This window comes from Xiphophorus maculatus, chromosome 16 (genome assembly GCF_002775205.1).
Source record: "Xiphophorus maculatus strain JP 163 A chromosome 16, X_maculatus-5.0-male, whole genome shotgun sequence".
NCBI classification, from domain to species: domain Eukaryota; kingdom Metazoa; phylum Chordata; class Actinopteri; order Cyprinodontiformes; family Poeciliidae; genus Xiphophorus; species Xiphophorus maculatus.
Genome location: NC_036458.1, coordinates 21,028,995 through 21,042,732, shown reverse-complemented (window position 1 = coordinate 21,042,732; position 13,738 = coordinate 21,028,995). Strand labels below are relative to the sequence as shown.

Genomic DNA, 13,738 nt, shown 5'->3' with positions numbered 1-13,738 from the left:
AAAAAAAATAAATAAAAAATCACGCGTGAATAAGTTTGTTCAGGCAAAAAGTCATAAAAAAAAAAAAAACATGCCGCCATGATTCTCCAACCACTTCCTGTCGTTTTCTTCGTGGTTTGCGCCAGTGGCAACATCCAGTTGTTGATGATGTAAAAGGGCTTTCCATTGCAATTTTGCGAGATAAACTACTTTCAATATTGACACAAACCACCCCATCGTAGTGGTAAAACTTTTTCTAAATCAAAAGAACGAGTTTTTTCAAAGTGTCCCATTAAATGTGTGCAAATCTTTGTATAATTCTTTTCCTAATTTCTTGTGATTTTACATAATGAAGCAGTATCTTGCCCTCTTAACTTAAATTCAGCATAAATTAACCTATCAGAAACTTTAAAAGACCATGTCAATACTTTATATGGCCTTCATATCTTATAAAGCAAATTTTTAAAAATCCTCTCTCTGACATTTAGCAAACACAAATAATTTTGGTAATCATAACTGACCAAAAGGAGGAAATGTAGTTTGAGATAATGTTGGGACAGTTTCAAAAACGGATTCATTTTTTTCTTCATACAGCGAACATAAACACCTGGCTTCGAGCGTAGATGTGGGAAGAGTTCCAGCTTTTTTTTACATTTCTTTCTTTTAAATTCTATTTATTGAATTTTGTATTTATTTATTTAAGATGCCGATGTACTGTTGAAAATATTCCGCGTAATATTGAAATAGATCATTAAATACCCCAACATATATGTGTGGTCGAAGTTGCTAACATCCCTGTCGCGTCCATGTGTGTCCAAGTGTTTGACCTTTTTTCTTTCTTTTTTTTACAGCAGCTCTTGTGAATAACTAATGTCAAATGAAATTCCAACTAGAAAGGAAATAAAATGTGTCAGAAACCCTTGGTATTATCTGAGATTTTCTTCAATGGTGCATTTTGTGTTAAGTTTTCTCGACTGAATAGTGGCGCACATCTAGGTCAAAAAGTTCTGTTTAGATCTTATCTTGAGTCGAGAACCTGCATGCTTGCTGTAATCTCTATGCATACTGTTTTCCATTTTGGTCATGTGATCATTTGTGTTGGTCCAAATAAAATACGCTCACGTTTATGGTTGTACTGTTACAACCAGTGGAAAATGTTTGGATGAAAATGACAGCCAACACCAGTGCAGCCTGGGGAAAATGTTGCGTGGCCCTGGAACGTAGTTTAAATATACCGCAAATTTGGCCCTCCAGCCATTTGAGCTCATCTTTAAGAAGATTTTCCAATCTTCTTAAATTTAAAGATACAAAGTACTTTCTTTCGTGAGTCATGTGTTTTTTTCCCCTCTTACTCAGGGCCACAATCATCCAGCGACTTTTTATTTAAAAACAGACTTGGGCACGTATAAGGTTTGGCTAAAAACAGCCAGTGCTTTCACAGAAGGATCTCATTGACTTTTAATGTAGCCTTAAAAACTATTTCTATGCCAACTAGACATGTTTTTGTACAGTTTTCTTTGGTCGGCACAAATATACGAGACTCTTATATGGACCTACTATAATATGCTCTTTTTCTTCCTTTTCTTTTCATTAAAATATTGTATATGTTTAATTACTTGCAGGGTAGATAAAAAGAAAACAATCCCAATAAAATGATTAAACTTATTTGAAATGGGAAAGGTGTTTTCCAGTGTGAAAAAAGTCTGGGCAGCCTTGCTGCCATACTTGACCCTGCCGCAGTCTCAGAAGTAGTCGAGTTGACCCCGCGTGAGCTTTTTGACCTTTCAGCCTGAGGTGACCTACTATTTTTGTGTGTGTGGCTTCGGGAACTGACGGGCTGAACAAGGGACACCGCCTTCGCGTTCCCCGTCGTCCGACAGTGACGTGTACCTGGTTCTTACCGAGCGTCGACCTGGAACTGCGAGAGAGTTGAAGAAGAAAAAAACCACCACAGCACATCTTCTGAGCCAACGGTTCCTCTATGGCAAGTATGGCAAGCCGTTTTAACATAAATTCGGTTTTGCCGCCCTTACATTCCAGATATCTCAAATTGTCTTATGACTAGACGTTTTAGCGATTTAAGATATCGCTAATTATATTTTGACTAGACAAAATGCTTATTTGAGATATCTCTAATTACAGTCTGACTAGTCGAAATGACGTCAGATTTACCATAGAGTTGTATGGAGACTTCAGTTCAAGATATCTACAATGAATTGCTGACTATCTGAAATGCACATTTCAGATATCTACAATTAAATTATGACTAGTCATAAAGTAAATTCAAGATACCTCTATTTTAGTTTTGACTAGTTAGTCATAATTCTAACTAAAAATATCTCGAATGACATCATTCAAGATATCTTAAATTTATTTTTGGATAGGAGGTATGTAGTTTTGACTAGTGAAAACTAAATTATAGATATCTTAAAAGCAAATAATGACTAGATAAAACTAAATTAAAGATATCTTGAATTGTAATTTTGACCAGTCAAAAGTCCTTTTAAGATATCTCTAAATGAACTCGAGATATCTTGAATTACACAGCTGTTCTATAAGATATCTTAAATTAACATTCTGACTAGTCAGAATGACATTACTGATATCTTGGATATGTATCCTGTATAGTCAAAACGTCCCTGACTTATGTGGCAATTTGAAAGTTTGATAAAACAATGACAAATAGAAAAACTGACAAAAGATAAGTGCATTCGGTTTGTCGGAAATGAATAAACAGGAAATTCTTTGCAGATGTGAGAAGCAGTCTTCTAGTTAATGAAGTTTTGCGTTCTCCGCATATCCAACATCGCCGAGCTCTTTCTACGTTGTGGCATTTACTGACAATTTTGTGCAGGAAACATAAAATTCTGCAGGCAACTGTTTGGACAGCACAAAGGGCCTTCCACGCAATTCTTCATTCAGATATCTAAAAATTGTGATTTTGACTAGTCATAATTAAGTTCAAGATATCTTAAATTGCAATTACGGACGTGTCCCGTCAAATGACGGACCCAGTGTCGTAATTTGAGATATCTTGAAAGGAATTGTGACTCGTCAAAATGTAATTGAAGATATCTCGAATTATTATTCTTACTAGTCAGAATGTAAACGCAGCTATCTTAAATGACCATTCCGGATAGTCAAAATGTAGTTTTGTCTAGTTAAAATGCACAGTCAGACGAAACCGAATTTATGCTAAAACGGCTTGCCATATTGCCACAGCTTGTGCAGCAGAAGAGAGAGAGGAAAAGAGAGAGAGGCTCCCTACGTTTGACCAATCACAGAAGGTCGAGTACGTGACCGCCGTAAACAGGAAATGACTTCGCTCTGTCCTCTGTTGCTGTTTCAACGCTCGACAGTTCGTAGGTTGGAGTCGAAGGAACCGCAACGCAACAAAAACCAGCGCGGCGGTGCTTCATAAATGTAGTCAGAAAGTATCACAGTTTGGACGGAGGAGAAATGACGACACCACAGAGAAGGTGAGCTTTATTTTACTGACGAGGACCCGCTTAAAAGTGTCCTATAACGGCTGGAAGTCATTAAAATGGCCCCATGGTGATATTTATATTGTCGTTGCAAATCACGTGCAAATGGCCCTGATGTGATGCTACCTGCATTTAAGACTCCTGCACGAGGAGCACAAAGCACGTTGACTTTGTTACTGTTCAGAATAGAAAGTAGGATCGGATCTAACAAAGTAATGTTTCATCTGGATTTTTATGTTTTTAACCATTCTCCCTAAAATGATGAAATATTAATATTTTTAAGCCATCAAATGTCTGAAATTTTACTTCACTTACACTTTTTATTTGCTTTTAGTCTACTTATTTAGATTATTAAACTAATTATGATAATAAGAGATAGTTTGTGTTTCCTCTCACCCATTTTTTCACGTTTCCGCCCAGAAAATTAAAATGTTAATAATGCTTAAGAAAAAAAATTAATGTTCCTAAATAACAAAGTAAATAAATAAATTAAAAATAAGAACATTTTCCTGGTAGACCTTGATTGTGGTCTTACCTGCTAAATCTAACTTTATTCAGTTTTTTTTCTGTAATGACTATAGCTTGGCATGTTCCAATAATTGACCAAAGAATGATATTGTTTTGATCATAACTAAGCTGCTTTTCCGTTACGAATGAGCGTAAAACTTTCAGTATGTTGAAAAAGTTTAATTTTGCAATTGCGCTTTTTTCTTTAAATAAGAAACAATTAAGATCATGTGAATAAGTTAGTTAGATAAGTCAGAAAATAACACGATCCTCCAACTACTTCCTGTCGTCGTCTTCTGCGTGGTTTGCACCAGTGGCAACGTCCAGTTGTCGATCATGTGACTTGTGTAATGCGGAAAAAAAAGTGCTTCCATCACAGTTTCACCAATTTAAATGTGGCCAAAAAAACTCGCCTCTTGTAAAAAAAAAAACAAGAGTTTTGTTGAAATTGATGTTTCCATTGAGTGAATTTATTTTCAACATTTTCTCCACCACTTAAGAGTCGGTCACATGCCTGTTATGGACTTGCTGGAAGTGGAGCTTCGTGAACTCATCCGTCCAGCAGCCGATTCTCCACAGTGACATAGTGTAGTGAGGCTTGAACAGGAACAAACCTTGTTTGCATCAATTACATTTTCTCTGTTTAGGTCAGGGGTGTCCAAAGTGCGGCCTGGGGGTCATTGATAGCCCTTGGAATCATTTTATGTGACTCCTGACCGCAACATGTAGCCCTCTGACACTCTTTGTAATTTTCTTTTCTTCAGGATGAAATTTTCCATGCCAAGTTTATAACTTTTTAAGCTGAAAATTATACCAATAACTTTTCTTTACTTAGAATATTTTATTTTTTTGCTTTTATTTCTATCTCATGATGAGCTGTGTTGCAAACATCCGTCATGTTTGTATTCAAGCAGACTCAGGCACACTCATGCATTACATCTGATAATGGATATCAGATATAACATCTGATATCCAGATCCAGCAAAGTTGCAGAAGTAGATCTGGACTTTTGTTGCGGGAAATAAACTAAAAAACATTTTACACATCAGACTTTAGAAGAAAGAAAAAAAAAAGAAACTAATAAGCTCAAACAGTGAAATGACTGTAAATGTTAAGGCAAATAGTTTTTTTTTATTCATTTATTGCATTCATTTGCAGTTTAAAATAAACATGTCACGTGTTGACACGAACAAAAGTTCTGAATTAAAAAAAAGGTCAAATATGACATGTTTTATTTATTGTTGTGGAGGTAAAAGAGAAAGAATTCACAATAATAATTAAAAGTTTTCAATTGTGGGGGTGGGGGAATAAAATGGTGGCCCCTGAATACTTAGAACTTGGGCAAAGCATTTGGACACTACCTGCCTAGGGGCTTTTCTTGTGAGGGTCCTGACCCTTAGCTTGGAAATCAGCAGACTGAAAGCGTCTGTAACCAAGCAGTTCAATAATTCCAATCTTTGTTATAACCAACCATTACAAACAAGTTAATTTATTTTTGGTGTGTTTTTGTTTTTCATTTATTTTCGTCCGTTTCCTCCATTTTGCACTGCAGCTGACTGACCCAGTGCCCGGCCGCAGCGTTCTCTGACAGTGTGTGAAGTCTTTCACATCAACCACAATGTGGTGACAACTATGACTGTGCCAGTGTCGCTGGGAACCAGCAGCAGCTGCAGCAGTTAAAGTGACATACCTGAAATTCCATTAGTCGCAGGGTGCTGTCACATGTCTGCTGTCTCCGTTTATTATCCTTTTGCTTTGGTTTTTATTGGCTGATCCGACGCGGTGGGAAAGGAGCTCGTTTGTGCCAGTAGCAGCAGTGGGATTCATTGTGGACGGCTACTTGTGTCACGTGTGGACAGTGGGAAACGGTTAACGCTTTATGTTCTGTGTTTTACGGCGCATAGAGCTCTGTGGTGATCAGGAGAGATGGGAGCAGCACTACTCACTCGGACATGGTGATCGGCTGGCTGTAGTCATGGACCCCACCACGTCCTCCACCTATGTTTACGGCAGGTCCGCCGCGGTCGACCAGTTGGATGACTGGGACCTCCTCCCCTCTGTGTCTGCTGGGTCTTTGAGTCAGGAGATGTGCTACGAGGACCGGGTTGCAGAGGACAAAAGCAAATTGAAATCCAAGCTGGTCTCAGCATGGAACAGCGTCAAATATGGTCAGTTTGTTTTTTTTATTGTTCCCTACATGTTAGAGATTCAAACAATTAATCTACTTACGATTAAGTATTGATTAATGGTTTATTAGGTTAAAATTCATTTTTTAGTCAATTAAGTACTGACATCCACTTAGACCTTCTTTTAGTTTTGTAGTTTGGCCGCCATCCAGCAGAGGGCGTTATCCTTGGGGTTCCAGGATTAAAGATGGTGACGGTACAGAAGAACGGGAAAAACAAATGACTGTTCAGAGTCCAGTGCGGGACACAAAATGCATTTTATGCATTTCTGTTTTGAAATAAACACTTGACAAGCTCGTTAAGTTTGACCTTAATTGCGTTCATTCAGCCGAGCTGCATGGCAAAGCGTATCAATATCACTGATATGCTACAAAAGGGAGGATGTCTACGACGGCGTATTATGGTCGCTGTAGATGGAGAATAGGAGTAAATTTCCGCCAGTTAACTCAAAAAAATTTTAGATTAATTCTCCGGAAAAAAACGTGTTTTTCCCTAGAAAATTTCTTGAGTTTTGTCGGAAATTTACTCATCTTTTTCTACATCTACAGCGGCCCTGCATAAAATTAAAAACTTGCAACATGACAGTAATAAACATTGTGCCGATAAGTACGGTTGAGTTTCGAAGGCTGTCCCACGTTAATGCACTTTATGGAGCCAAATTTTAATATTTCTTCAAAAGCAACCACAGACGGGACTTCTATGTGAATTTTTTTCTGTTCGTGGGAATTTAATTTTTTGCCACATATTTTATTTATTAATTTTTTTTCATCCTTTGTTTTTCTGCTCAGGAACTTAAAAGGTTCTTGTTTGGTTATATTTTGTAAATATGACTAAGTTTAATTACTTGAGAACCACAGTTTTCAGTTTACTCAGTCAGCATGTTATACAACTGACACAAAATAATGTTAAAATTTAATGATTTTTTAAAAAATTCAGCATATTATAAAAAATTTACTTCGTCATGTTATGGACAGACATAAAAGGCTCTGTTTTTGAGAAAATGGACGCTTATCATTTACTTGCATAAGACTAATCAAATTTAGATTAATTTATTAATCAATACTTTGCCTCCGTACAACAAATACGTATTTTTTTTTTTTTTTTAAGAAGAAGAAGAATTAATGGACCCCTCTCTTTACTTTACCAGGCTGGTCCTTGAAGCAGAAATCCAAATTTAACAAGAGCTCGCCACTCATCATGCTGGGGAAAACCTACAATCTCAAAGATAGCGGTGCGGCCAACCAAACCAAACATTCGACCGCGCGGCTTTTCGTAACATTTCGAAAAAGTTTTCAACTCCGTCTCTGAACCCTTTCAGGGGACGGGGAGCGTTTCCGCCGCTCCTTCGCGTCCTTCCTGTGGCTGACGTACAGACGGGGCTTCCCTCAGCTGCCGGGCTCCTCTCTGACCACAGACAGCGGTTGGGGGTGTGTTCTGCGTACGGGCCAGATGCTGCTGGCTCACGGCCTGCTCATACACCTGATGCCCGCAGGTGAAAACAAAGCAAAGTTTGCAGGAGACAAAAACGACACACACAACCAGATTGATTTCGTTGAAGCTTGAGTCTACTGTTGGGTCTTCGATGTCACTTGTGTGATTGATTTTTAAAGATAACTTTGTTTTATTGTTACTGTTAAACTAAAATCTCCAGCATGGGGAAGTGGGATGATCTCGGGTTTTCTTGACACAACACACACAATTAAACAAGCAAATATAATGTAATGGGAGAAGGAAAATGAAAACATGCTCTTTTAATTAGCTGTTTTGATCAAACTGTTGATGTGACACTTTTTGTGTGTGTATTTTGGGCCAGGCATGGTATTTTGTTAATTATTTGCTTTACATGACAATCTAAATGCTTTTCACAGTTTGAATGACTTTCATTTAAACTGCTCGTTGGGCTCAAGTATCCACAAATCTCACAGTTGTTGTTGGGCCTGAAACGATCGATTCCGATTAATCGTGGTGAATCGATGATTGAAGTAATTGTCAACTAATTTAATATTCAATTAATCGCTGACTCGAGTGTACAGACTCAATAAGTCATTTGCTAAAAACACATTTAGAGCAGTAATTAAGCCAAAAATGTACAAAAATATACACATTTTTGCTTTTAAGATTAAGAAGCCTTCTTTGTTGTTTGAAAATAGAATAAAATTATTTGTTTATTTGCATATTTTTATGTATTTCTAATATTTTATAAAAAAAAAAGCTTAAATGAGAAATCTGCAGAATGTGCCAGTTTTAAAAAAATCTATTTAATCAGAACAATCAAAAGATGAATCGATAACTAAAATAGTTATTAGCTTCACGCTGCTAACTTAAATGTTACGGCATTCAAATGAAACCCTTTTAATTTACAAAGAGAACCTCACTGAAACTGTCACAGAGTCACACATGGCGGTGAGTAAGCATGAGAACTGTCACACCTATAACTGCTGACAACATTGAGAGCAGGAACAAGATGCAATTTTATAGAAGATTGTATCGCTGCAGTTAGCCCTGTCACAGTAACACAGTTTGCTGGATGATAAATTATCACAGAAATTACTGCGATAAATGATAATATTGTTGTTTTGAGACCATATTCAAGTAATATAATAGTAATGACATAACAATGCAAGTTCACTCTTAAACTGAACAAATGAACTTCGTACAGAACTCTTCACTCTGGAACGGTAAGATATTTTAAATATCCAGAGTGAAACGCAGCAAATGAAAACAACGAACAAAACGAAAATAAAAACCACACACAACTGAAATCATAAATAAAATGGAATCATGAAGTCTCCATGAACAACATTTCCCTTAAAAAAAATATGAATCATCAGAATGGAAATGATCAAGCTCATTCTAACTTATCCTGCGATTTGATGAATTGGTTAACTGCTTATGGCGACAGGCGTAGCTGCAGTGAACTCACAGACGTCAACTCTTTCAAAATCGAATAAAATGGGAAAATGGTCGCAGCAAAAACTGCAGCTACAAAGCTTGCAAAACTGCTAAAAACTTTTTACTTCCATGACTGTGCATGATGTAATTAAATAACATTTTGGGGGGAAAAAATAGTCTCGGAACTTCTTCTAGACTGGACTTGGCCTGTGCGGTACTCCTCCGTCAAGGACGACCTGGACCTGCTCCACCCGGCCGACTGGACGGCAGGGGAAGTCGGGAGTAAAAGGGGGCGGAAGCTGAGCGTCGGCTCCCTTCTGGACAGACCCATGGAAGCCACACACAGGAGGGTGGTGGGCTGGTTCGCTGACCACCCCACGGCCCCGTTCGGCATACACAAGCTGGTGGAGCTGGGGCAAAGCTCAGGGAAGAAGGCCGGCGACTGGTACGGCCCATCCATCGTGGCTCACATCCTGAAGTGAGAAGTGAATGAATCCCTCGCAGCTCTTGGAGCGTCAGAGCGGGAGATTCTTCGTACTCTGACGGTGAATGTGGTCCTGTTTTCAGGAAAGCTGTGGCGGCTTCGGTGGATCTCCCCAATCTGGTCATTTATGTTGCACAAGACTGCACCAGTAAGTGGTTTCCACATTACATGTGTAAACTAGAGATGTGCCGGTCAGGTTTTCTTTGTCTTAACCGATTTCCAATTTTTTTTTTATTACGGTCTAACAACTATAATGATGCCATGTCATGTAAAGTCGGCTATTTATAGCTTTACATTGTGTTTAAAGTTATTCCCACATCCAAAACATACCTGGAGTGTTACCTTGATTTGTTCATGCTTGTTTGACAAATCCTTTAATCTCCCGTGGCAACCTTTCAAACCATGCAAACGCCTTTGAGCTCCTTCAGACTAGCCAACAGCAATTAGCAAACACCAGTTAGCATCATGAGTTCTTTATAGGAGCTAGTTCTCCGTGAAAGGCTGATTTAAAAACGTTGTTAAAGGTTTAACAACATGATGACTTCCTGAAGGCGGAGTTTCACAAAGAGCAGGAGCTTCTTAAAGAGACAGAGACCCAATTTTAAGGCGTTGAATTACGATGTGAAATATTTGATATATGAAGCATTTGTATCACAACTGAAGGTTACATAATAACTTTTTTGTGCTATAAAATGGCACTACATGCCTGGAAAATATGTAATGCTACCCCTTTAATAGGTTGGAGAAGTTTTGAATCCAGCAGGATTACAAAATGATTCCATCAATCTGTATACAGCTAAAAAATATTTGATTTCTATTAAACTCAAAAAAGTGAATCAGAGCTGAAAATGATGAGATTTCTTTGGTTTGATGCTTTTAATGGATGAGAAAAAAAAAGTGATTAACAGAAAACGGTCAGTTTTCAATCTAATTCCAATTGGTGCATTTCTAATAGTAAATATGAAGCTGAATTACCCTTTTAGCTCAGCATGCTGTAGTTTAATAGTTTTTATTACTTTTCTTTATTTTTTTATTTTAGTCTACCTCCAGGATGTCAGAGGGCTGTGTGAACGGCCCCTCCCTCAAAGCTGGAAGTCCGTCCTTGTCCTGGTTCCTGTCCGGCTCGGAGGACAGGAGCTCAATCCTTCCTACATCCCCTGCGTCAAAGTACTTGAACCACACGTGGCTCTGTTGTTAATGAGGAGAGAATTGGCATCCTATGACCAGAGATGTGCTAATCAGTCAGCGAGAGTCTGGAATGAGCCAATTTTTGCTCAATAAAATAGGCTAAAATGTCCAGAAATTGCATTTTTATTCTGTTCTACCTGCTAAAACAACAACCAACAGGTATGTTCTATTCATGCATTTTCTTTCTAGAAACTTCTGATGCTGCAGTGCTGCATCGGGATCATTGGTGGCAAACCAAAGCACTCTTTGTTCTTCGTTGGCTTCCAGGGTACACTTGGTGACGTCACGACAATATCTGATCCATCTAATCTCTGTTTTTAAATAAAAATTCATTTTGCCTTCCGTCCACCCCTGTTTTGATAAAGACAACCATCTGCTGTACTTGGACCCTCACTACTGCCAGCCTGCAGTGAACATAAAAAAGGACAACTTTCCCTTAGAGGTATGAGTTAGCATTTCACTTCCTTCCCTTTTTATCACTTTCTGTCTCGTTTCATCTGGTGACACCTGCTCAGTTTATCAACCGTTAAAACATAGTAAAAAAAATCATTCATGCAAATATAACTTGTCATTTTTCTGTCGGTTCAGATTTCTGTCTGAACTGACAGAAATTAGTTCTACACTATTAAAAAAAAAAATCTCTCGTTGCTGATCATTTGCTAGATTTCACTGTGATCGTCTCATATTAAAAGGCCAAACTTTATAGGGGGGCTTTTATGTGACAAACCAAAAAAAGGTGCTGCGTAATTGTGACGTCTGTTGTCCCTGAACAATGATTAACGTGTCTAGCTAAAAACAAACAGGACAAGGTTAAAATTACTTGCGTACACAAATTCTGTCAGTACAAACAGTAAACAGAATTTTGAAAACCATGTTTTCAAACTTATTTTTCTTTTACTTTAAAATTAGTCTACGACAAAAGAAAATCCCAATAATCCCAATATGGTTGTTCTTGGTTGTAATATGGCAAAAAGTGGAAAAGTTGTGTGAGTATTTGCATATCAATGTGAATGTTTTTCTGATCTTTTCTCTCGTCTCTGTTTGCAGTCGTTTCACTGTAAGCAACCCAGGAAAATGGCCTTTTCCCGCATGGATCCCAGCTGTACCATAGGATTTTATGCAAAAGATCAAAGTGAGTTTGAGCTCATGTGTGCAGCTGTGAACGAGGTACGATTTTCTTCTTGCTATTCATCAAAGGTAGCATTTTTTATTAAAGGGGCAGTGTTGTGTAAAATTGGCTTTGACATAATGTTATAATGTTACGCCCTCATCAAAAACACACTTGGGGTGTTGTTTAATTCTTTCATGCATGTTTGAGAAATCCTTTAATCTCCCGTGGCAACTACTCAGCTGTGCTAAACGCTTGGGTGGACTTAGCTCCGCCTTTGAGACAAACTCCTCCGCTGACAGAGCAGCAATCCCCACGACTCCCCTACTCGGCTCCTTCAGACTAGCCATCAAGATGGCTAAAACCAACAAAATGACAAAAATTAAATTCAGAAAACATCTTTGTGACATAAAATGAATAAAAACGTTAATTAATGGGGAGAAAAAAACCTCTATATTAATGTATAGAATGCTTTGACCTTTTTGCATTCTGCACCCAAAAACGAACCAAGTATGAAACTACTGTAAAATTGTATAACTTATAAAAGCTAAACTAAAGCTAAACAATGTTGACTAACTAATGAAAACTAGAAAACTCACTCTAAAACCCAGCTCAAACTTATTAGAGTCACAACAAAATTAAATTAAGCTACAATAAAGAAACCCCAAAACTATTCTAACCCTGCTAGCCAGCAGCAATTGGCAAACATCTGGTGGAACTGCAAATCTGCTGAGCTCATTATTTGAGCTACTTCTCAGTAAAAATGTTGCTAAAGTGTTCGTAGAGGAGCCATGTGATAATTTCCTGAAGGCGGCGTTTCAGAAAGAATCGGAGCTTCTTAAAGAGACAGAGGCCCAATTTCGAGGCGTTAAATTACAAAGTCAAATTTCTTCTAAGTCATATTTGATATACAAAGCATTTTTATAACTGACGGTAACATAATTACTTGATTTTGCTATAAAATTATACAATGTGGCTGGAAAACACACAATACCTCCCCTTTAAATTCAGAGAGGCTTAAACAGATATTTCGATGTGCTTTAATCTTAAAACTCAGCGCTTTGATCGACGCGTTCTGCTCCGCAGGCCGTCTCCACGTCGGCAGAGACGTACCCCATGTTTATATTCTCCGAGGAGAAGCGTCGGGACGTGGAGGAGGAAAGCATCAGCAGCAGCAGCATCACTTGCATCCAGAGAAACGACAAACTGAATAACGAGGACGGCACCAGCATGGACGAGTTTGTTCTGATATGAACAAGAAACGGAGGAGATGGGCCTTTTGTCTGTGCGGAAACCGTTGAGGATTCGCAATCTTCCCTCTTCAACAAGCTTGCAGGACTCGGCCGGGAACACACAGGTCCAGTGACTATGAACTGACCAGGTTTTAGTCGCCTCTCTGCTGTATTTTTATCGGTGTTTTGTGCGTCTGTGAAATTGTATTTATTCTAAATAAAAACACATTTGCATTAATTCCTTTTAGCAGAAGAACTCAGAGGAACAAAAGTGTCACTTGTTTGGCATTAGCGTTGTAACACGAACCGGCTAAAGGGAAGCATTGCCGTGCAATGTGTGTGTTTTATGCTCCAGTGGCTACATAAGCTGCTCTTTACATGGACTGGAAAAGCGGATTTCTAAGTTTTGATTTATGACCCTGTTTGAATTTAAACAAAATAATAAAACATGCTCTCTAAATGTATGTTTTCCTATGAAGCATTTGTTCATGGCGGCTTGTTGTTGGTGTCTTTTAATGGCAATTCACCCATTTATCTGTTTGTGAACACCTTTGAAGACATCACACATCAGTTTACTTTTCTATAAGGATTCTTAGCAAATATTGAGGTAAATGACCATACAATGTTCCAAAACTCCTCTTTAATTCAATGTAATTATAGATTATTGTCCCTACTGG

General features: G+C 38.1%; 1 protein-coding gene across 2 annotated transcripts; it reads left to right on the top strand.

The window, feature by feature from the left end:
• The first annotated feature begins 3,281 nt into the window (after positions 1-3,281).
• Positions 3,282-13,525, top strand: LOC102231511 (cysteine protease ATG4D-like). 2 transcript variants are annotated; one of them, XM_023349348.1, is made up of 11 exons: positions 3,282-3,458; positions 5,876-6,139; positions 7,305-7,388; positions 7,476-7,649; positions 9,245-9,527; positions 9,617-9,681; positions 10,573-10,700; positions 10,911-10,989; positions 11,087-11,163; positions 11,769-11,888; positions 12,916-13,525. In XM_023349348.1, exons 2-11 carry the CDS (start codon positions 5,947-5,949, stop codon positions 13,081-13,083), a joined length of 1,371 nt encoding a protein of 456 aa, XP_023205116.1. In that variant the 5' UTR covers positions 3,282-3,458; positions 5,876-5,946; the 3' UTR covers positions 13,084-13,525. The 2 variants fall into 2 exon arrangements, with proteins under 2 accessions (XP_023205116.1, XP_023205117.1); XM_023349349.1 differs by lacking the exons at positions 7,305-7,388; positions 7,476-7,649.
• Positions 13,526-13,738: the final 213 nt, after the last annotated feature.